This window comes from Hemitrygon akajei, chromosome 30, assembly GCF_048418815.1.
Source record: "Hemitrygon akajei chromosome 30, sHemAka1.3, whole genome shotgun sequence".
Lineage (NCBI taxonomy): Eukaryota > Metazoa > Chordata > Chondrichthyes > Myliobatiformes > Dasyatidae > Hemitrygon > Hemitrygon akajei.
In genome coordinates this window covers 8,112,590-8,137,743 of record NC_133153.1, presented here as the reverse complement: position 1 = coordinate 8,137,743, position 25,154 = coordinate 8,112,590, and the positions used below count along the sequence as shown (strand labels likewise).

The window sequence follows — 25,154 nt, the reverse complement described above, 5'->3', positions numbered from 1 at the left end:
CTGAGCACAGTTTTCCAACAATGAGTATGACTGAAAGGACATTTTGTCTGTGATGTGCCAGTCCTTGCAGCCAGTTCTGGAGCTTGTCAGCAGGAAGACAACAGGAAAAAGCAGCCATTTGTACACTAAATGCATAGCTAAAAGTGAGAAGTTTCCTGTTGGAAAAATAAGTCTTTTGAAGCTTAACACTCTTGATTTTGCTCTTGGGAACCACACTAATATAAAAGCAAATATCATTAATCTTCCAGGTCTGTTATCGCTGGTGTGCAAAGGTTCCATCAGTCTGAGAATAGTTTAACTGAGTGAACGCTTTCTTTGTTTGTTCTTCTAATGCCTGGTTTTCCCACAGACACTGTGAGCTGCATGGCCCATTTGCATGTGGTGTGATTATGATTCAATATCAGAGTTTTGAATTTGGCTGTGTTTATGGATTCATTATTTGTGGACAGCCCAGTGACTCGGATTCAATCTTGATCTTCAGTGCTGCTTAGGTGGAGTAGGCACTTTCTCTCTGACTGCATAAGATTTCCCCCATGTGCACTGGTTTCCACCCACATCGCAAAGACACACTTTTGGTGGTTTAATTCGCTATTGTAATTGCCTCTAGCATGCAGGTGAGTGAAGTGTTACGGGAAAACGAAAAGAATAAAATAGGATCAGCATTGGACAGGTGTAACTGGGTGCTCGGTCATCGACAAGGGTTCGGAGGGCCGAGGGGCCTGTTTCAGAGCTGTGTTTGTGACTCTGACTCTGATTTTATAATATAAATTTTATAATAATCATTAACCTTGGGTGTGGAAAAAATGGTAAATTCTTTGGAAGCTCTAATGGAGTTCAACAAGCAATTGAAGATAGAGTTAACCAGTTTCATTGTAACTTGGAAGTTGATCTGAAGTGCAGTACTTAGACAGTTAAGATTGACATAAAAATCTGTTATTGTGAATTCACAGGCTAACAGTGTCCCTGTATCTTATGAAGTTTTATCTTATGAGGTTTGAAGTTGATTATGTTGATAGTGCGCAATCGATTAGATTCTTTCAGTAATTGTCTACATGAACAGTAGACAGTTACTTTTATCATGATAGTTTTCTGCCATCTGTATAATTCCAGGGCTGTTTCCTAAAGTATTTGACAAAGAATCTCTTCTAAGATTTAATTTTTGAACAAAATAATTACTGTTAACTGCATTGCTGATAGCTTCCATAACAAATGTACATTCTTTGATCTAACATATTTGTTTAAGGAAAATAAAAATCTCTTTTCAACCTTATCTGCCTGTCCGCTTTAGCCCACCTAGCCACAAGATAAATTTAAAATATTCAATCCCATGTTTACATCCATTCTAGATTTTCCCTTTCTCTATTTCCAGAATCTGCTCCAACATACACATCCCAAGTAGTTCTCCCTTCCTCTAGCTCTTTAAAACCAATTCTTCTTGCATCTTTCTGCCTCCAGTTAAAATTTCCTTGTTGATGATCCTAGTTATCCTGGTCTCAATGCTCCTACATGAGCTCAGCATCCACTTTCCATTGTAATTATTGCTCCGTGAAGTGCTTTCAAAGTACTCTTCTACATTTAAGATTCTTGGGTAGAATTTCTGCTTTTAATGATTCAAATGTAAATTGAATTAAAAAATTTATATTTTGGAAGGGAGTTTTCCCCAAGTTTCTGCTTAAAAGTTTAAGTATGGTGCTAAATGCAAAACCTGCAATAAGCCAAAGCAACTAGGCCGCACTTCAGAAAGTGTTCTTTTCATAGTTTCATTTTAGAAATATTTGCTGATGTATTTCAAAGTAGTAACTGAACACAGTTGAAAACAAGCTAGTATCAATTTTCATCAATGTGTAGCCTACCACACATGAACAACTTAATATTATGCAAATGACAAATATTTTGTACTATGCACCGCCGATACTTTATTTCTTTTATAGGTTAATGTGTTTAAAAACTTGTCTATTAGTGTCAATAAATGGTTAGCATTTAAAATTGAGATAAGGGAGGATAAGGTTGTGGATGGACTAGAGAAGCAGGCATTGCTCTTTAGGACAGATGAGCTTGTGAGAAGACCTGAAAGATATCAAGAGATCAAGAACAAAGGGCTATAAAATCAAGGTGAATGGCAGGGAGCCTGAAGTAACAAAAGGGAAAATATTTTTATGTAACAAGTGCTTAGAGTCTGGAAGAGTAGAAATATCCACCCCTAATTATAAATTGTGAATAGAAACTCACAGACCTGAAACATGAATTCTGTTCCTATCTTTGCAGATGCAGCTAAGTATTTTCAGCATTTTATTTAATTTCAAATTTCCAGCATCTGCCCTTTTTTCTTATTTCTTTTCCTGGAATGAAAACTCAATGTGCTCACATCAACAATATCCTGTACAGGTCTGGGCTCCAAACCCAGGGAAGGATAGTGAGTACAGCAAAAGTTCACCTGACTTGATTTGGTGGATTTATTGTGTGAGAAAAGATTAATCAGACTGTCCCAGACTTCCTCAAGTTTACAAGAATGAGAGGGAGAGAGTCCTGCAGCACAAGAACAGTCATCTTGCCCCACCATGTTCATGCCCATTATCAAGGATTTGTCTGCTAGATAGTCTAATTGAAGCATACACAATTGTTATGGTTAGATTGAGGGCATTATTTTCCTTCACTGTGGTGTTAGTTTCAAACTAAGGAGTCGAACAGTCAGATGAGAAAAAATGTGAAAAGCAAATTAAATCGCAGTTGCTGGAATTTGAAACAAAATGTTCTGAACGTTATGAGGGAGAATCCCTATCATGAAACATTAACAAGTTCATCTTTCCACATTTGCAGCTTGACTGGATGAATTTCTTCCCCCAGAGGGTAGTGAATTTTCTAATCAAAAGGGCTTCAAATCTCTGTCACTGAGTATGTATAAGACCAGTAGATGTTTGAATGTTGATGGCGGTATCAAGGAATACGGGGTTAAGGCAAGAATGTTCAGATAAAGTAAAAGATTGCTTTGATCTTATTGAATGTTGAAGCAAAGATGAAATGGCCTAAACATGTTATTTCTTGTGTTCTTATCAAATTCACTGCCCTGATTATTCACGAAAGCAAATTCATTTGTGGAATTCAAAAGGGAGTGAAAGAACCAGTTAGAGACTGCAGTCAGTAAGGCAAATATCCACCTTGCTGTAATTGTGATTTTGAGAATCTGGTTCTTATTGCAAGCTTGGGAGGGGTTGTCAAATCTGTCCCAAACTCAGTAACTGGATGCCACGTGGAGTTCACAGATGGCACCCGTCCTCACTGAACTCTGTGCCAGCTGGAGCTGGTGCAGGATCTGAGAACACATGGTTTTTCAATAGGGATTTTAGGCCTGCAGGTCAGAAGGCGAAGGGGAAATTAAAATTATTAATAATTTTGCTGAAATAATTCAAAACACTAAATTGTAAAAGATGTGTTTAAATTATTCAATAGTTTTTATACTTCATTTTTAATAGTTTTTAAATGTCTCTGTCGGAAATTTATAAACGTAATTGACAGCTTTGCCAAGAGATAAAGCTTTTCCTTTTGCTAAAACACATCATGCCAGTGGGAAGAGCCAATAAGAAAAGCTTTCCATAACTGGCCTAAATAAGTTTGTCAGTAATTCTGGGTGATGGATCTAGATCTGACTGCAATTGCTTACAAATGTTGCTTTTAAAAACCACTGCAAAAGAATTGTAAAAACTTCAGTTGCACTATTCCTAACCTGAACTCATAATTTTGCTGCCTTTTGAACGGGGTTCAGCTGATTTTGAGCAAATTTATTGTGGTAAATATCAACTCTATTAAGAGACACCAGGTCTGTGAATAAGTACAAATTAATAAATGTTTTGCTGCATTGTTTTCAACTCAATGAGATGTAATGTTTCACATTCAATGTATAGAGCTGCATATAGAAATCAGTGTTGCTGTTAGTTTGCATATATGTTGAGTTGATGATTCTGATGGAACTGCCATTGTTGTTTTGAGGGAGTTGCTTAAAGCAGCGGTTTACAAGCCTAATTTATATTAAAAAAATAAACCAACATAGATTTCATTTGTTTTGGCTGAGAAACAAACCAAAACATCAGAACTTTTTTTTCAAATTATTGCACAGTACTTTGGTCTTTGCTGTGTACTACTGTATCAGTCTTCTATCTTTAGACCATAAGATATAGGAGCAGAAGTAGGCCATTCAGCCCATTGAGTCTACTCCACCATTCAATCATGGGCCAATCCAATTCTTCCAGTCATCCCCACTCCCCTGCCTTCTCCCCATACCCTTGATGCCCTTTAATAGTGTCCTGTAGAGCACTACATCCCAGTCCATCCTCAGGATAAAGAGAATTTGGTTATTGCCTATTCTGGAGATTAATTTCTTAATTACTGAATATACAGGAAAGAACGAAGGTCTTAATTGAATGAAATGTATGGTAAATATAAATGATATTTATATTTACTTATAAATATCTTGGAACTGCAAGGAAGCCAGTGGTTTTAAAAGAGGTGGATTTTACTAAAACAGCAAGCTGAGACATTACTAATGTGTATTCAACCTTGGAATGTTTGCTGTTGTTAACATGCATCTAAAGCGGTGAGGTGTGAAATTTCTCTGGATCCCTCATGTGTGGCCTTCATTTGGAGATAAGGATTTAATTTTGTCTGCCATTGCGTACAAAATGTACTGCTGCTGGGCTGCCTTTCCCTAATAGAATTAAGAATCACTCCACCAATTTGCAGCTCTTTTCTAAGTTTTTAGAATTATAGATGAGCATCTCTAGCATTCAAAACAACTAAAATAGGCAGTGAAATCATGTTCTACTTTTAAACCAACTATTTTTAATTTTTTTCATACAGAATTTTGGACGTAAGTGATTGATCATTCACACAAACTGCTTGTGGCCAGACGTTCGATGGCTTGTGGAAGCAGGAGAAACATAAAAATGATGATGATAATGCACCTATTTTGGAATATAGGGTGGCTGCTAACCCCAAACCTCTCTGTGTTGTTTGCAGGTATGTGGACAATTGAGATTTCCAGTGTAAGCATTGCTCAAATAATGTGTGAGGTAAATTGCTAAGAAACTGAATCACTTTGTGCTGATTTAGTTACCAAAATTGAAGCTGAAATCTCAAAACATTAGGTTAATCTTCAAGAAATGTAGAGTTCAGGAAATTCAACCCAACATTTCTGGTCACTCTGCCTTTTGTACATTTAGGCACTTTGTGACAGCATTCATCACAAAATGCTCCTTGAATGTTGCTGGATGAAATCATTGGTCTCTAACAGAGAAACATTCTGCAGGGCTTATTCATTGCAATTGCAGTTTTTAAAGGCCATGACTGACGCATGTTTATGTCATCAGTTGCAGAACCCTCTGTGCTTCGAGAGGCTTCTGATACTTACACAGACACTAGGTGCTGCACAGCCATTTCTGAATTTGCTAATTTCTTGCAATGTGTCTCTGTGGTAGCCTGTTGGACGTGCTGCATGTGTTAGAATTACAGAGCAGATGTTGGGGGGATAAAAGACAGATCACCAGATAGAAAGGAAGGAAATCCTCGTGTCTGTCATCCAAGTGAGTTACACTCCTATCTTCAGTTCCCTGTCCACAAGCAAAATGTTCAGATATCTGCTGACGATTCCATTTCCCAAAAGCAGGCTGAGTAAGTCCATTTTGTTCAGGTATCACAGATCAAAGGGAAATAGCACCAGGTTCCACAATGAAATACTTTGTCAGCATGGAACAGCAACAGGCTGCTCCAACCGATATTAATACAAAATTAAAGCAAAGAAGCCCACAAAGTCTACAAATGGTGGAACAAGCTGAGAGTAGGCTTGCAGTCATCCATAAGGCTAGAGTATTGTTTTAGGTGAATGGGAAAGAAAATGGCAGACTAAGGGTGTGGTTTTTTTTCGCGTTCTTGACATCAAAGCAACAGTTAACCACATGTGACATCAAGGAGCCTTGGTAAAACTGAAGTCAACAGGCACTCCAATGTTTAGAGTCATACCTTACATAGAGGAAGTTAGCTGTGGTTGTCAAAGATTAATCATGTCAACCCCAAGACATTACTACAGGAGTAATTAGAACTTCAAAAAGAATCAGACCCTTCAGCCAACTATGTCCATGTCAATTGTCAAGGGTCTATCTATTCTAACTCCATTTTCTGGCTCCTTAGCCCTGTATACCTTGCCAATTCAAATACTCAACTAGTTACTTCTTAAACATGGAAAATCTCAGCCTTCACCATCCTCCCAGTTCCAGATTCATGCTACTTCTGGTTGTAAATGTTCTTCCTCAGAACCCTTCCAAATCTATTTTTCATCTCCTGAAAGCTACGTCAGCACCAACTTTTTAGGCTATCTACACTAATCCCATTTGCACACATTTTGACCATATCTTTCCATGTCTTGCCTAATTATGTATTTGTCTAAATGCCTCTTAAACATAATTACATCTGACTCCTCCATCTCCACTGACAGAACAAATAGGACCACTCTCTGTGTAAAACAAAACTCATCCCTCAGATCCCCTTTACAATTCCATCCTCTCACCTTAAACCTTTGTCCTCTCATTTTTGATACAGCTATCATGGAGAAAAAGATTTGACTGTCTACACCTCTCATTGTCTTATACACTTCTATCAGGTCACCACTCAGCTTTCTTCACTCCAGGGATAAAACACCAGCCCATTCAATATCAAAAGTCCTATAATCCAAACAACATCCTGGTGAAGCTCCTCTGCACTCTCTCTACTGCAATCACATCCTTCCTGTAACGTGACAACCAAAATTGCACACTGTACTCCAAGTGCAGCTTGACAATTGCTTTCTAAAGTTGCAACATAATATCTCAACTGTTATATTTAATGCTCCGACTTATGTAAACAAGCATATTGTGTGCCTTCTTCACTATCTAATCAACCAGTGTTTACACATTATGGGAACTCTGGACTTGAACTTGGTCTCTCTGTTCAAGTTCCTTAATCCCCTGCCATTTATTGTATATACCCTACCCTATTTGACTTCCTAAAATGCATTGCCTCACTTTTGTCTGCATCTCATCCAGCCCTGGTGATTTATCCAACCTTACCTGTTCCAAGACATATAACACCACCAGCTTCTTAATATTGATGTGCTCCAGACTAGCCATATCTCCCACCTTGAACTTACTAAACTTTATATTCTTCTTCTAGGTGTACTCAAATGAGACATATTCATTTAAGACCTTGTCCACATCCTCAGGTTCCACACATAGAATCCCTTAGGGACTCACTCTTTCCCTAGCTACCCTCTTCTTCTAATATACCTATAGAATGACTCAGCATATCCCTCAGGCTTGCCTTCCGAAGATTATTTCATGCCTCCTTTTGCCGTCCTAACTTCTTTCTTAAATACTCTCCTCCACTTTATTTTCCTCAAAGGAATTCCTTTCATTGTAGTTGCACATACTTATCATCTGCTTCCTTTCTTTCCCAAGTACTCTTTCAATAAGATTTGTTATCCTAGGTTCCCTGATCTTGAAATCCTTTCCTTTTGCCCTTACTAGAACATGTTGGCCCTGAACTCTCACTAACTCTCCTTTAAAAGACTCCCACTTGTCATGTTGTTTTAAAAGTGCAGTGCAGAGTGTTGGAAGCATTGTCCATTGGGTGAGCTGATTCTGCAGATGATCACTTGAAATTTGAAGTCTCCCAAACCATAGTTTGGTCAGTCCTTTGTCTCATTGTCAGTTATGGAACCTTTTCTTTCCCAGTTTTGAAGAAGTGGCTTAGATCTGAAGCATTACCTATTTTAAGTTCTATAGATGCATTCTGATCTTCTGAGTGTTTTCATATTTTCTGTTTTTATTTCAGCTTTCTCCACATGCAGATATCATTTATTTTCACAGTGTGGAACTTGCTCTGTTTAAATTGGCTTTAAAACCACTCTACACATCAAAATATCACATGATCAATTATTAAGTTAGTTCTTAACATGACCAGCATAATTTCTCTCCATTTCAGAAACAACACTTCAAGAATACTGTATGAAAACATTTGCAATCTGCTTAAATTATGAAAGCATATAAATATGTATTTTTCTTAAGCAATTGTTGCTGTTGTAGAAATAACTTTTATTATTTTATAAAGAAAATATGATAAATACTTGGAAAAACTTTGCTTAGTTGTTGGGCAAATCAAAGGACTAATCGAATTGAATGATAATTACAAAGAGTTGGCAGAATCATAATTGACAAAATGGCTTCCTGTGGCATTGGAATCTATAACTGGATATTTTTATCCTGCCAACAATTTTAGCCAGGTTTATAAAACAAAAGAAAACTGTTTCTGAGTACTTAGAGTGGAACGTGCTTTAATAAATGGGAAAACACAGGACACTTGGGAAAGGGAGACAGTCATTAAAATCATGCCTACTGATTCCCACACTTGCTAGTTTTACATCTAGGCAGTTAACAACCCAGACAAGTTTGTATGTCATAATCATTTATACAATCTTAACTCAAAATCATGGAAACCTCATCTGTCATGGACACATTGGAACAACCTGCTGGATTTATAGAGCCAGTCAACATTCGAAACAAGTCATTTGGCTCACCAGATTGAGCACCTGTTATGCTTTGTAACTCCAAAACATAAAACTAATCAAAGACAAAACATGGAGCTGGGAATAACCTGTGTACTCTAGTTTGTTTTTACTTTAGCAAGGTGCACACATATGATGTATGCCATTCATATATGTTTACATATAACCCGTAATGAATATTTAAACAAAGAATGCATAATCAAACAATATATTTGCAATATTACTCAATTATTATTGAAATGTTAAATACACAATGCTCCTCCCTGCTTATCTGTAAATTCCAAGTCAATGCAGACTGCATTTCAACATATATACGTATATACGCACGTTCATTTAAACGCACAGATTGTAGCATATAATACACCAACTATATAGATACCCACAGCATAGTGAATTTTAATTTGTTCCATTTAGACCAAAAGATTTAATCACCATGGAGGATTTCTTACTCTCGTAAGGTAGCATCTTTCCTGGCCAGGGGTGTGGTCATTCTGCTTGGCAGGTGAAACTTGGGGCTGTGAAACAACCTCAGGCTCTGGAGCCTCCTCAGTGGTGGTTGTAGGAGTTGACTTTGGGAATGCAGAAGGGGGTTCTCACAGCTCAGGATATCTTTCTTCTGTAACAATTCACTCTGCTGTCTTCAACTGATCAATGTGTCATCTTCAGATGACATTAGACGCATTCTCCACTGTGCAGGAGAGTACTCCAGTTCTGTCCTTAATCTTTGCAAGTACTCACTTTTGATCACCCCTGTAGTCCCTCACCAGGACTGCTTGTCCAGGATTGAAATATCAAACCTCCTTGTTTGAGGCGCCCTCAATTTGTCTCAGCTGTTTGTCCTGCATACACCTTCTGAGATTGGGTTTGAAGAGATCCAAGCATGAGCCCAAGGGACAACCCAGGATCAGCACAGGTGATGAGTTCCTGGTTGTCGAGTGTGCTGCATTGCAATGTGCAAGGAAGTAATTGGTGAGGTTCTGGTTCAACAACTGTGTAGTGTCTTCTGCTGATATCGTTCATAGTGTATTCTTTAGACTTTGGACAAACCTTTCTGCCAAGCCATTGGAGGCTGGGTGGTATGGTGCAGATGTAACATATCTTATTCCATTCAGTTTCAGTTATGATGAAAACCGTTTCACAACTAATTGTGCTGCATTGTCACTGACTTAGTGTTCTGGAACACCAGTCCTTGCAAAAAGGCTTTGCAACACATCAGCAGTGTGTGTGGCTATAGTGGGGGCTGTTGGGGGCATTTCTGCCCACTTTGTAGCTGCATCCACTACTACCAAGAAATCTGTGCCCATCAATGATCTGGCAAATTCCACATGAATCCTCTGCAATGGCAGGGCAGGGAGAACCGTTCCCCGAGATGGAGGGGTGCTGCTCTAGTCATCTTCTGGATGTGTTGACATCCTGAACAGTGCATGGCAAGCTGCTCTCTCTGCTGATTTATCCCAGGCCACCAGGTAACCATGCCTAGATGACTAGCGTGTAGTTCCTCCAACACTTCAGCTCTCAGCTTGAATGGTACAACAACTCTCAATCCCCACATAAGTCAACCTCCATCCAGGGCAAGTTCATCCCAGCGCTGGTAAAAATGGGTGAAATGGAATTTCTGTTGCACATTTCAACCATCTTCGGTTGCCGTGTAGACCTGAGATGGTGGTTTTCATTCCATTTTGCATTATCTCCGCCGTAATAGGGAGACTTGCAATTTGCATATGTCAACATGGATGTCCTCCTTGGTGAACTTTTTCTGGTATTTTCTTCTCCAGGGATAAATGAGGCAATCCATCAGCATTTTCATGATTAGTTGTTCTCCTAAATTTGATCTTGAAACTGTGCCCCGCAAGAAACAGAGCCATCTTTTTCATTCATGCTGCTGCTATTCTGTGGATTGAAAGGGGACACTAGGGGTTGATGATCAGTAATGGGGATCGACTCTCTCCCTTAGAAATATTTTGCACCCTCTCTGTCAGTCTGTGCATAAGTTTTCTCTGCAGCAGTAAGGGAACATGATACAAAGGCTATGGGGTGTTCATTTCCATTAGTCATAACATAAGACCATAAAATGTAGGAGCGGAAATAGGTCATTTGGCCCCATTGAGTCTGCTTTGCCATTTCATCATGGCTGATCTATATCCTGCTCAGCCCCAATCACATGCCTTCTCCACATATGCCATCCTGCCCTGACTAATCAAGAATCTATCAACCTCTGCCTTAAAGATAGCCAGTGACTTGGCCTGCACAGCCACCTGTGGCAATAAATTCCACATTTTCATCACTTTCTGGCTAAAAAAACATTCCTCTCATCTCTGTTCTAAATGGATGTCCCTCTGTTCATAGACTGTGTCCCCTGGTCCTAGACTCCCCACCATATCCACTTTATTGAAATCTTTCAACATTCAATAGGTTTCAATGAGATACTCCTCATTCTTCTGAATTCCAGTGAGTATAGGCACAGAGCCATCAAACGCTCCTTGTAAGTAAGCCTTTTTAATCTTGGAATCATTTTTGTGAACCTCCTTTGAACTTCCTCCAATATCAGCACATCTTTTCTTAGATAAGGGGGCCAAAACTGCTCACAATATTCCAATTGAGGCCTCATCAATGCTTTATAAAGCCTCAACATTACATCCTTGCTTTTATATTCTAGTCCTCTTGAAATGAATGCGAACATTGTGGTTTCCTTCCTCACCACTGACTCAATCTGCAAGTTAACCCTTAGGGAATCCTACATGAGGACTCCCGAGTCCCTCTGTACCTCAGATTTTTGAATTTTCTCTCCAATTATAAAATGGTCTATACATTTATTTCTTCTACCAAAGTGTATGACCATACACTTCCTGACATTATATTCCATCTGCCTCTTTGTTGCACGTTCTCTCAATCTGACTAAGTCCTTCTGTAGACTCTCTGCTCCCTCAAAACTAATTGCCTCTTCACCTATCTACAAACTTGGCCACAAAGCCACCAATTCTGTCATCCAAATCATCGACATCTAACGTAAAAAGAAGCAGTCCCAACACAGATCCTTGTAGAACACCACTAGTCAGTGTCAGCCAATCAGAAAAGGCTACCTTTATTCCCATTCCTGCCAATCAGCCATGCTCTTTCCATGCTAGTATCTTTCCTGTAATACCATGGTCTGTTAACTTGTTAATCAGCCTCATGGGTGGTTCCTTGTCAAAACCCTTCTGAAAATCCAAGTACACATCATCACTGATTCTCCTTTGTCTATTCTGCTTGTTATTTCTTCAAAGAATTTTAACACATTTGTCAGGCAAGATTTTCCCTCAAGGAAACTATGCTGACTACAGCCTATTTTATCATGTGCCTCCAAGTACCCTCAAACCACATGTTTAACAATCGACTCCAACATCTTCCCAACCACTGAGGTCAGACTAACTGGCCTATAATTCCCTTTCTTCTGCTTCTTTCCCTTCTTGAAGAGTGGAGTGACATTTGCAATTTTCCAGTCCTCTGGAACCATGTCAAAATATATTGATTCTTGAAGGATCATTGCTAGTGCCTCTACGATCTTTTCAGCCACTTTTTTCAGAACCCTGGGGTATAGACCATCTGGTCCAGGTGACTTATCAACCTTCAGACCTCTCATTTTCCCAAGAACCTTCTTCCTAGTAATGGCAACTTTACTCACTTCTGCCCCCGACACTCTTGAACTTCCAGCATACTGTTAGTGTCTTCCACAGTGAAGATCAGTCCATCCGCTATTTCCTTGTCCCATGTTACTAACTTTCCAGCATAATTTTCCAGCTGTCCTGTATCTATTTTTGCCTCTCTTTTACACGTTATATATCTGGAGAAACGTTTTGTATCCTCTTTAATATTATTAGCTATCTTACCTTTGTATTCCATCTTTTGCATCTTTATGGTTTTTAGTTGCCTTCTGTTGTTTTTTAAAAGCTTCCCAATCCTTTAACTTCCCACCAATTTATGTTCTATTATATGCCCTCTCTTTGGCTTTGACTTCTTGTCAGCTACAGTTACGTCATCCTCCCTTTACAATACTACTACTTTGGGAGTATCTATCCTCTGCCTTCCAAATTGCCCTCAGAAATTCCAGCCATTGCTACTTTGCCATTATCCCTGCTAGTATTCCCTTCCAATCAATTTTGGCCAGCTCTCCTCTCATGCTTCCATAATTCCTTTTACTCCATTATGATACAGATATATCTGACTGTAGCTTCTCTTTCTCAAACTGCAGGGTGAATTCTATCAGATGATGTTCACTGGCCCCTAATGGTTCCTTTACCTTAAGCTCTCTAATTCATTTCCAGTTCATTGCACAATACCCATTCCAGAACAGCTGAGCCCCAAGTGGGCTCAACCACAAGCTGCTCTAAAAAGCCATCTCATAGGCATTCTATAAATTCCCCCTCTTGGAATCCAGCCCCTCTTGGATTCCCCCTCTTGGAATCTGATTTTCCCAATATCTACCTGCATATTGAAATCCCCCATATCATAACTTTGCTCTTTTGACATGCAGTTTTTGTCTCCCGTTCTAAGTTGTAGACCACATCTTTACTACTATTTGGAAGTCTGTATATCACTCCCATCAGGGTCTCTTTACCCTTGCAGTTTCTTAGCTCTACCCACAATGATTCTACACCTTCTGATCCTATGTCATCTCTTTCTAATGTGATATGACTGTATCTGTACCATCAGGCGAGGAATCACAGGCAAGCTTTACTGAACGATATGAATCATATTGTGTAAATACAGTATCTGCTGTCACCATTTCCTTTTCCTTTTGGAAAACTACCTCACATTGCTTTGTCTTTTGCTATTTATTTCCAATTTGTAGTAATGAGTTCAGGTGGTGGAGACGGTAGCCAGGTTTAGCAGGAACCAGTTATGGTAATTGACAAACCTTACAAAGTACTGTAAGAGTGACGCTTCCTTGTGATCCATACTGATAACAATGATGTCAGACAGGTAACACTGAGTGCCTGGGCAGTCTTGCAGCACCTTCTCCATAGTTTTCTTCCAGAGTACAGGTGCAGATGCTGCTCCAAAAATAAACCTATTAAAGTGATAAAGCCTTTTGCAAGTGTTTATGGCAAGGAAGACTTTGGACTGTACTTCCATCTCCATCTGTAGGTAGATCTCAGCTGTCCACTTTGCTGAAGTGTTTTCTTACAAAAAAGATTTGCAAGGATATCCTTTATCCTGGGCTGAGGGTATTGATCTACTTTCAGCAAGATGTTGGAAGATAAATATAGCTTGGGTTGAGGATGTTGTTATTGAGTAGCTTGCCAAACTGGCTTGTTACCTTGCAGACGTTTCGTTACCCAGCTAGGCAACATCATGCCATTTCTATTCATTACCGATTATGTAATCTGCGATTGGTTCAATAAAATCCCATTAGGTGATAATTGTTGTCTGGGTTTTAACAAACCAATCAGAGTAAGAAGGTAGGGGAGGGGAGAAAGAAATACAAGGTAGTAGGTGATAGGTGAAACCAAAACAGGTGGGAGGGGAGAAGTAAAGAGCTGGGAAGTTGATTGATGAAAGAGATAAAAGACTAGAGAAAGGAGAATCTGATAAGAGAGGACAGAAGTCCATGGAAGTAAGGAAGGGGGGAGGAACACCAGAGGGAGTTGATAGGCAGATAAGGAGGTAAAGTGAGCATAAGACTAATCAAAAGAAAAACAAGGAGCCAGCAATAACATTTGTACTCTAGTTTCATTCTTACTTTATTGAGGTGTGCACATATGACATAGTGGGGTAATGACTTATGCCAATTATGTACTTTTACATATATAACCCATAATACATTATTTAAACAAACAAATAATGTTTAAACAAACAACATATTTACAATATTACTCAAATATCACTGAAATATTAAATACTTAGCAACATCCATCTGTACTAATCTCATTTTCCAGCACTTCGCTCATACTCATGAATGCCTTGGGGTTCAGTGGGATTTAGAAAAGTGTTTTCTAAAAATACAAATTTATTCTAGCTCACTAGATGTTGGCATACTTTACCATCTGGTTTTTACAAGATTTTCCAGCTTCTTGAATTTACAGCCCTTAAAACACCAATGCCCTTTTATTATGGACTCTATTGTTGTATTTTTATTCTGCGTTTTTCCAGACTTGATCAAGTTAAGCCAAGGAAAGTTATCCTTGTCAAATGAGGAAGCAGGAGGGAGTGTCATGCTATTGGACCTGTGAAGGATTTACTCGTACTTCAGTAAATCCATTCATTATTCACAGTCCTACCATTAGAACTTGCATAGACTCTTTTCTACTTAATTGCTTGCTGCATCGTACATTCACTGTTCATCCTGTTTAGTACAACATTTTAGTAAGTCAGATAACTATCCATTATTTATAACATTGCAATTCAATCTTTAAAACAAATGAGTACACCAAAATATCCTAAGAAATCTGTGATTAAGCTGGGGTCAAATGTAACAGCTATTCATTTCTCATTGACAATGAAACTATTTTATATTGAGGATAGTGGTTCAACATTAGGTATGGGGATTTCTGCTTTGAGAGTGATGGGTTCTCTATTGTGAGTGATAACTGGGTGATAACAATGTGATCTGCACCATGGGCAAGCAGTTTTATATTGAAAATTGTCTGTTTTATGCTTTAAGCTTGCCCTGACCAGGATCCAGATCTCAAATTGTGGAATCCTGGACACAATAAGGAACATCGAGTCAGCATTGGACGTAATCAGAAGCTACTGTTATCATCTTCAGTGACAGTCCATTCTGTTCACATCTTTGATGGAGGTACACTTTAACTACTATTATCTAAGAGGCTTTACATGAACTTAATTACCTTTCATACTAAGAAAGCTGATTCACCTTAAAGTTCACTTAATTTTAGTCAATAGAACCATTACCTACTTTGTGTTTTCACTTTTTTTGTCACTATATTATCCATTGTACAAAAGAGCATTCATTGATGTGGAACAATAAAATCATTGTTCCATCACATACAATAAGTTAATTTTCAACTGAAATTTCAATGGATTAAGTGAATCAATTGATTTACAATGTGAAAATGAATATTTAGGTAGCCCTTTCAGAGAGATGTTGGATATATACTGAAAAGTGTAGAGGGAGCTGTGTAATACTCGGGTAGAGAGAAACAGACAGTTGACTAGTAGACAAAAATTGGAAACAAAATTGATGAAAACAATGAAGAGGTCAGGTAGCATCAGTGGAGAGAAAAACACGTAATGCTTTAGGTCAAAGATCTGTCACAACTGGGAGAGAGAGAAATTCAAGTTGGTTTGAAGTTACATAGAAGGTTGGGGTGTGAGGGAAAATAAAGATATTTCCCTCTATAGATGTTGTCAGATTTCCTGAGTTCCTTCAGCATTTTTCAGTATTTCAGCAATTTCCAGCATCTGCAGAATCACTTATTTTAAGGAAATATCTCTGATCGGATGAGGCTAAGGAAATGAATTGTGGTTGATAGATGCATGCCAGTAGTTAGAGAGATAACTCAACAGAAGGAGTATAAAATGCATCAGAATGCAGGGAAGTAAGAATTGCCCAGTATGTGTTAATGAGGAGAGAAACACTGAGCCAACATCACAGGTGGATGACTTCAAAATCAGAATCAAGTTTATTATCACTGACCTGTCATGAAATTTGGTGTCTTGTGGTAGCAGTATAGTACAAGGCATAAAAGACTATAAATTACTATAAGAAATATTTTTAAAAGTGCAAAAAGAGAACAAAATAATGAAGTAGTGTTCATGGACAGTTCAGAAATGTAATGGCAGAGGAGAAGGTGGTGTTGTGCATCTTCAGGCTCCTATAACTCCTCTCTGATAGTAATAATGAGAAGAACACATGTTCTGAATGGTGAGAGTTCTTAACGATGGATGCCGGCCTTCTTGGGGCATCAACTTTTGAAGATGTCCTCAGTGCTGAGGTGGCTTGTGCCCATGTTGGAATTTGCTAACTCTGTAGCTCTCTGCTGCTTTCTCTGATCCTGTGCATTGAAGCCTCTATACCAGGAGGTGATGCAACCAGTCAGAATTTTCTCTACAATAACGCTGTAGAAATTTGCTAGAGTCTGTGGTGACATACCAAGTCTCCTCAAACTCCCAGTGAAGTATAGCTGCTGGTGTGCCTTCTTCGTGATTGCATCAATACGTTGGGCCCAGGATAGATCCTCTGAGATGTTGATGCCCAGGAACTTGAAGCTGCTCACTTTGCTGACCCTTTGAAGTATGTTCTCCTGACTTCCCCTTCCCAAAGTCCACGCAGATTACTGATGTTGAATGGAAGGTTGTTGTCATGACACCACTCAACCAACTGATGTATCTCACTCCTGTATGTATACCTCCTTGTCATCATCTGTGATTCTGCCAACAACAGTTGCATCAATGGTGAATTTATAGATGGAATTTAAGCTGTGCCTAGCCACTCAGTCATGAGTGTAGAGTGATAAGACAAGTGAGTCAGCGTGCATCCCAGAAATGAACCTGTATTGATTGTTAGTCAAGAGTCGATGTTATTTCCAATTCACACTGACTGAGGTCTCCCATTGAGGAAGCTGAGGATCCAATTGCAGAGATGGCCAGTTCTGAAACAGACAGCAAAAATAGTTTACCAGACACTGTAGAATCTGTTTTCATGTACAGAAGGATGCAACTTGTCTAGATGGAAAATGAAGTATTGTTGCTCAAGCTCATATTGGGCATTGTTGTAATAGCTCAGGAGGCCAGTGACAGAGATATGTCAGAATGGCAGTCAACAGGAAGCATGGGTTGCACCTACAGACTGAACACAAACATTTACCAACATGCCATAAAAATCTATTGCACATCCAAAACATTTCAGATTATTACTGATGCCGTAACCTGCAAAGTGGGAAAAAACCAGTTGGCCCTTTTTTAACTAGCATGAAAATAGTTGGAAAAAAGACTCCACTAATGCTGAAGTTTTTACTACCAGTAATTCTGTGAGAACCAGCACACTGCATGTAGATTGGGCACTCTCTTTGCTATTGCAATCTATACAATTCCTATAAGATCAGTGCCACTGATTTTTTTTAATCTTCTTTAGGCAAACTAGTCATTTCAGACAATGGCAAAGAGCATATTGTCCTCCGAACACGTAACATCCTGATTGAAGATGGAGGGGAGCTGCATATGGGAAGTGAAGACTGCCCCTTTCAGAGAAATGTCACCATCATTTTATATGGAAGGTAAAAGGAATTCAGAATGTTATAGAGTTAATTATCCTTGTCCAGAATTGTGCCCACAGAGCAGGCAAGGAAAATTAGTGAAGTTTTAAGGTGATTTATTGTTGACATTGATATACATACATAGAGCGTAAGTGTATACCTTGTGACATACAGTAAGTATATCCCATCTACTTATAAGATATAAGAGATACAAGTATAAAAGTAGGATGTAGTGAGCTGCCTCCGCTGCACTGTTGTCTATATATTTAATTATATGACATCTGAATCTAAATACAAACACTGTAAAGTGAACTTTGAGTTTGAAAAATTGTGTCCAATGGAAGATGCTTAATCCGATATCATAGTGTATGTCTTTCAGTTTTGATTTGCCTTAATTTCAATGGTTTCCATTGCATGCATAGGTTGTGCATTGGAGCCATTAGCATTATGCACCATGAGAAAGGTTTTAGTATAATTTGCCCACCCTTTTCACAGGCAATGAAGTCCTTTTTATAATTGCAACAGCTGGTAAATTTATGGAAGTTGGCCTGTACTGCGTACAAGAAAAATCAACCTCCTTTGTCCATTTATGTGTGACTTCTAGGCATGTTTTCCTATCCTAATAATCTTATGCAGTGCTCCTCCAGAGGCTGAAGAGATCTCACTTTCCGTTCCATATTGAGGTTCACATGGAACCTCTGAATGCCTGGTTGCATGTAGTGGCCATTTGAGAGTACCCTGCAGCTTCTTTCTTCCCATTTTAGCATTTGCCTTGTTCTGTAACTCTGTGCCACTTTTTAGTGTATTTAAGGGAAACAAGCAATTTAAAGTCAGTGGGATATCTTTTATCTCATGGATATCAGAGCCTATCAGAAACTGGATATCTGCCACCATCTGACATCCCACAGCCTTATGCCATCTACAAGTCAGAAATGCAGTGGAATATTTTCCAATTGCCTGGATCTGTGTAGTTCCAACTATAATTAGGTTGTTTGATGCCCAGAGCATAGTAGCTTGCTTGACTGGTACCCTATTCAATACCTTAAATATTCATTCCATCTATCACTGCCTTACCGTGGCTGTAATTTGTACCATGTACAAAATCTTCAGAAAACATGTGAACATATGAACTTGTAAATTTAAAAGCAGGTCCTTCACCTGTTCCACCATTCAGCAAGATCTGTTTGTAATTCCAATTCATAGAAACATAGAAAACCTACAGCACAATGCAGGCCCTTCGGCCCACAAAGCTGTGCCGAACATGTCCCTACCTTAGAAATTACTAAGCTTACCCATAGCCCTCTATTTTTCTAAGCTCCATGTACCTATCCAAAAGTCTCTTAAAAGACCCTATCGTATCCGCCTTCACCACCGTTGCCGGCAGCCCATTCCACACACACACACCACTCTCTGCGTAAAAAAACCTTACCCCTGACATCTCCTCTGTACCTATTCCCCCGCACCTTAAACCTGAGTCCTCTTGTGGCAACCAGTTCATGCCTGGGAAAAAGCCTCTGACTATCCACACGATCAATGCCTCTCATCTTCTTATACACCTCTATCAGGTCACCTCTCATCCTCCTCCGTTGCTACAAGGAGAAAAGGCCGAGTTCACTCAACCTGTTTTCATAAGGCATACTCCCCAATCCAGGCAACATCCTTGTAAATCTCCTCTTCACCCTTTCTATGGTTTCCACATCCTTCCTGTAGTGAGGCGACCAGAACTGAGCACAGTACTCTAAGTGGGGTCTGACCAGGGTCCTATATAGCTGCAACATTACCTCTCGGCTCCTAAGTTCAATTCCATGATTGATGAAGGCCAATACACCATTCGCCTTCTTAACCACTGTGTCAACCTGCACAGCAGCTTTGAGCGTCCTATGGACTCGGACCTCAAGATCCCTCTGATCCTCCACACTGCCAAGAGTCTTACCATTAATACTATATTCTGCCATCATATTTGACCTACCAAAATGAACCACTTCATATTTATCTGGGTTGAACTTCATCTGTCACTTCTCAGCCTGTTTTGCATCCTATCAACATCCCACTGTAACCTCTGACAACCCTTCACACTATCCACAACACCTCCAACCTTTGTGTCATCAGACTTACTAACCCATCCCTCCACTTCTTCATCCAGGTCATTTATAAAAATCAGGAAGAGTAAAGATCCCAGAACAGATCCCTGAGGCACACCACTGGTCACAGACCTCCATGCAAAATATGACCCATCTACAACCACTCTTTGCCTTCTGTGGGCAAGCCAATCTGGATCCACAAAGCAATGTCCCTTTGGATCGCATGCCTCCTTACTTTCTCAATAAGTCTTGTATGGGGTACCTTATCAAATGCCTTGCTGAAATCTGTATACACTACATCTACTGTTCTTCCTTCATCAATGTGTTTAGTCACATCCTCAAAAAATTCAATCAGGCTCTTAAGGCACGACCTGCCCTTGACAAAGCCATGCTGACTATTCCTAATCATATTATAGCTCTCCAAATGTTCATAAATCCTGCCTGTCAGGATCTTCTCCATCAACTTACCAACCACTGAAGTAAGACTCACTGGCCTATAATTTCCTGGGCTATCTCTACTCCCTTTCTTGAATAAAGGAACAACATCCACAAATCTCCAATCCTCTGGAACCTCTCCTGTCCCCATTGATGATGAAAAGATCATCGCCAGAAGCTCAGCAATCTCCTCCCTCGCCTCCCACAGTAGCCTAGGATACATCTCATCCGGTCCCGGTGATTTATCCAACTTGATGCTTTCCAAAAGCTCCAGCACATCTTCTTTCTTAATAACTACATGCTCAAGCTTTTCAGTCTGCTGCAAGTCATCACTACAATCACCAAGATCCTTTTCCATAGTGAATACTAAAGTAAAGTATTCATTAGTTACCTCTGATATTTCCTCCAGTTCCATACACACTTTCCCGCTGTCACACTTGATAGGTCCTATTCTTTCACATCTTATCCTCTTGCTGTTCACATACTTGCAGCATTCCTTAATCCTGCCTGTCAAGGCCTTCTCATGGCCCCTTCTGGCTCTCCTAATTTCCTTCTTAAGCTCTTTCCTGTTAGCCTTATAACATTCTAGATCTCTAACGCTACCTAGCTCTCTGAACCTTTAGTAAGCTTTTCTTCTTGACTAGATTTATTACAGCCCTTGTACTCCACGGTTCCTGTACCCTACCATAACTTCCCTGTCTCATTGGAACGTACTATTGCAGAACTCAACACAAATATCCCTTGAACATTTGCCACATTTCTTCCATACTTTTCCCTGAGAAAATCTGTTCCCAATTTAAAATTCCAATTTCCTGCCTGATAGCCTCATAATTCCCCTTACTCCAATTAAACGCTTTTCTAGCTTGTCTGTTCCTATCTCTCTCCAATGCTATTGTAAAGGAGATAAAATTATGATCACTATCTCCAAAATGTTCTCCCACTGAGAGATCTGATACCTGACCAGGTTTATTTCCCAATACCAAATCAAGTACAGTCTCTCCTCTTGTAGGCTTATCTACATATTGTGTTAAGAAACCTTCCTGAACACACCTAACAAACTCCACCCCATCTAAATCCCTTGCTCTAGGGAGATGCCAATCGATATTTGGGAAATTAAAATCTCCCACCACAACAACTCTGTTATTATTACACCTTTCCAGGATCTGTTTCCCTATCTGCTACTCGCTATCCCTGTTACTATTGGGTGGCCTGTTAAAAAACACCCAGTAAAGTTATTGAACCCTTGCTGTTCCTAACCTCCACCCACAGAGACTCCGTAGACAATCCCTCCATGACGTCCACCTTTTTTGCAGCCATGACACTATCTCTGATCAACAGTGCCACATCCCGACCTCTTTTGCCTCCCTCCCTGTCCTTTCTGAAACATCTAAAACCCAGCACCTGAAGTAACCATTCCTGTCCCTGAGCCATCCTAGTCTCTGTACTGGCCACCACATCAATTCTGTATCCTCATCTACCCATAGTCACCATGCATATCAAGAATCTGTCTACCTCTGTCTTAAAAGTAGTTAAGTCTCTGCTTTCACCACTATTTAAGCATTCCAAAGACTTAACCCTGAGAGAGAAAAAAACTTCCTTATAGCCTCTATTTTTATTTTTAAACAGTAACCCCTTGTTCAAGGTTCTGGAAATATCCTCACCACACCCATCTCTCTACTTTGCACATCTTGGCCTCTGTGACAATATCTCCCAAGCTTGTGAATATTATAATTCAGAATGCCAACATCAGCAGGCACATAGCAACACCAACCCTGCAGGTTTCTTTCTGAGTTAGACAACATCTGACTTAGATATATGTACATATAGTGGATTCCGGTTAATTAGGCCGTTGGGTAATCAAGGCAGCTACCTATTTGGGGCATATCTTAAAGAACAGAAATTTATTGAGAAAATAGCTGAGGTTCTCTTTGTTTATTTGGGACACTATGCTGCTGAACTGGGACAGGAGACTGTTGCTGAACAGTTTCTAACTAGTATCAGTCATGTGACCTTGCATGGCCGTTAGACACTACCGTACATTGTGCTTAGAGCAAACAGTTTTTAAATAGCATCAGTTGCATGTGTTTGAATTCAAAAAGCAGAGATTTTTTTCACTGATAGTTGGCGAGACAACTCAGAACTGTTTTGCTCATTGTGGTTTCAAGCATTCAGGCTTGGAGATGCCAAAAACGTTCAGAGGTGAAAATGAGAAAATTTTACTACTTTAATATTAGGAACTATGAAAAATTTGTAGGTATTTACACTCACTCTTGAACATTACAATGAAAAGGAAGATTTGGAGGATGCAATCATTAAAACCATTGTATGAAAGCAGTCCATTATCTGCACAAGGTGTCTGCGCAGAATTTGTTTCATTTAGAGTCAATCAAAAGAATATGGCAGTATACACAATGAATTCCTCCATTGATAACTATTAGGAACTAATACATAGTTTTATAGTACTGTAGAGGTATTGGTAGTGTTCTAAATTGTTTTGTATTTAATTTAAATACATAATTTTTACTCAGTTAAACAGTAGTTTGTCTTTTTTATATCTTTTTAACTATTTCCATGAAACCAGCTAATTGGTGCAGCCACTTAGTTAGTGCCTGTTATGCCGCTGGCATTTGGGCAGCATTGAATGTCCTCCATCTCTGTCTGTCCTTGGTCATCTTCTTTATTGTGCACCAAGTGTGGTTCAGGGTCCTCGTTTCTGTCTCTACAGTACGGCACCAAGTTGTGCTTGGTCATCCATGTTTCCTCTGTCCTTCAGGGATCTAACGAAGTGCTGTCTTGATAATCGAGTTGGCCACTCTTCTCATCATGTGCCCAATCCATGTCCAAAGTTTCCTCATGATGGTTGTGGCCATGTCCTCTTAGTGACACTGGAGTAGTAGGGCGTGGTTGGAGATCTTTCTTGGCCAAAAAAATACAGAGAATCTTCCAAAGGCTCATGGTGTGGAAGGTTATTCTCTGTAAAGTGCAAGCATTCTGACTCATACAAGAGTGTGGATAGAACACAGATCTGATACAGCTCCACCTGGATGTGGATGCAGTACTTGTTTGATCCCCATATGTTGCTCATTGAGCTGAAGACATTTCCTGGTCCCATCATCCTGCTGAATGATGCTGCCCAGGTAGGTGAATCTGCCAATGCTGGGTAAGTTGATGCCACATGTCTTGACAGGAGGAGAAGACTCAATACTGAGGGTCATGGTCTCAGTCTTTCTCTGGCCAACTCTGGGTCCAACCTGTCCATCAAAGGTACATAGGCACTGAGTATACTTTTGCATGTGCTAGCATGTATATGATAGTAATGCGAAGTCATTCGCAAAGTCAGGATGTTCTAAAGTAGACAAATAAGTCCACTCAATACCCCTCTGCTTATCTTTTGTTGTTTGCCTCATAACTCAGTCAATAAATAATATCACTGACAACACACAGCCTTGCCTGACTTGGTCTTAGCTTCAAAGCTCAAGTTTCAGTCCCCAACTATACAAGTGAAGTTAGCACAGAAGCTCTAAATTTGAATTGAATTGACTTTATTACTTACATCCTTCATATACATGAGGAGTAAAAATCTTTATGTTACATCTCCGTCTAAGTGTGCAAAGTGCAATCATAGTAATTTATAGTAAATATTATGTACAACAGGATAGTCAATATAACAGAAACACAGTTGCATCAGCATGAATTAAGCAGTCTGATGGCCTGGTGGAAGAAGCTGTACCAGAGCCTGTTGGTCCTGGCTTTTATGCTGCAGTACCGTTTCCTGGATGGTAGCAGCTGGAATAGTTTATGGTTGGGGTGACTCGGGTCTCCAATGATCCATCAGGCCCTCTTTACACACCTATCTTTGTAAATGTCCTGAACAGTGGGAAGTTCACATCTACAGATGCGCTGGGCTGTCTGCACCACTCTCTGCAAAGTCCTGCGATTGAGGGAAGTACAGTTCCCATACCAGGCAGTGATGTAGCAAATCAGAATGCTCTCAATTGTGTCATGTAAGAATTTCAGGGGGGGGGGGGGGGACATACCAAACTTCAACCTTCTGAGGTGAAAGAGGCACTGTTGTGCCATTTTCACCACACAGCCGGTATTTACAGACCACGTGAGATCTTCGGTGATCTTTATGCCAAGAATTTAAAGTTGTTTACCCTCTCAAGCCCAGATCCATTGATGTCTTTTGGGTTTAGCCTGTCTTCATTCCTCCTGTAGTCCACAACCAGCTCCTTTGTTTTGCGATGTTGAAGGAGTTGTTGGTTTCTTGAACACCACTGTGTCAGGGTGATGACTTCTGTAGGCTGCCTCATTATTATTTGAGATTAGGCCAATCAGACTGGAGCTGTGGGTGGCGACACAGTCATGGGTATACAGAAAGTAAAGGAGGGGGTGTAGTACACAGCCCTGAGGGGCACCTGTGTTGAGGGTGAGGGAGCCCACTCTTACCACCTGCTGGCGATCTGACAGGAAGTGGAGGATCCAGCTACACAAGGCAAGGTGAAAGCCAAGGTCTCTGACCTTCTTGTAGAGCCTGGAGGGAATTATGGTGTTGAATGCTGAACTGTAGTCCAAGAACAGCATTCTCACAAAAGCATCCCTCTTCTCCAGATGTTTAAAGACAGTATGTAGAGCTGTGGCTACTGTGTCATCTGTCGATTGGTTGTGTCGGTAGGTGAATTATAGGGGGTCCGGTGTGGGTGGTGGCAAGCTGCAGATGTAGTCTTTGACCAGCATCTCAAAGCATTTGCTTATTAATGAGGTGAGTGAGACAAGACACCAGTTGTTCAGACATGTTACCTTGGTCTTTATAGGTACAGGGACAATGGTGGATGTTTTGAAGCAGGAGGGCACTTTACA

The 25,154-nt window shown here is 39.9% G+C and overlaps 1 protein-coding gene across 2 annotated transcripts in view; it reads left to right on the top strand.

The window, feature by feature from the left end:
- Nucleotides 1-25,154, top strand: part of cemip (cell migration inducing hyaluronidase 1) — a 196,534-nt gene that overhangs the window by 75,278 nt on the left and 96,102 nt on the right. For both annotated transcript variants that reach the window (XM_073032937.1, XM_073032938.1), the window contains exons 2-4: nt 4,852-5,010; nt 15,225-15,362; nt 17,658-17,799. In XM_073032937.1, coding sequence (XP_072889038.1) covers nt 4,908-5,010; nt 15,225-15,362; nt 17,658-17,799 — 383 coding nt within the window. In that variant the 5' untranslated portion in view covers nt 4,852-4,907. The remainder of the gene's footprint in view (nt 1-4,851; nt 5,011-15,224; nt 15,363-17,657; nt 17,800-25,154) is intronic.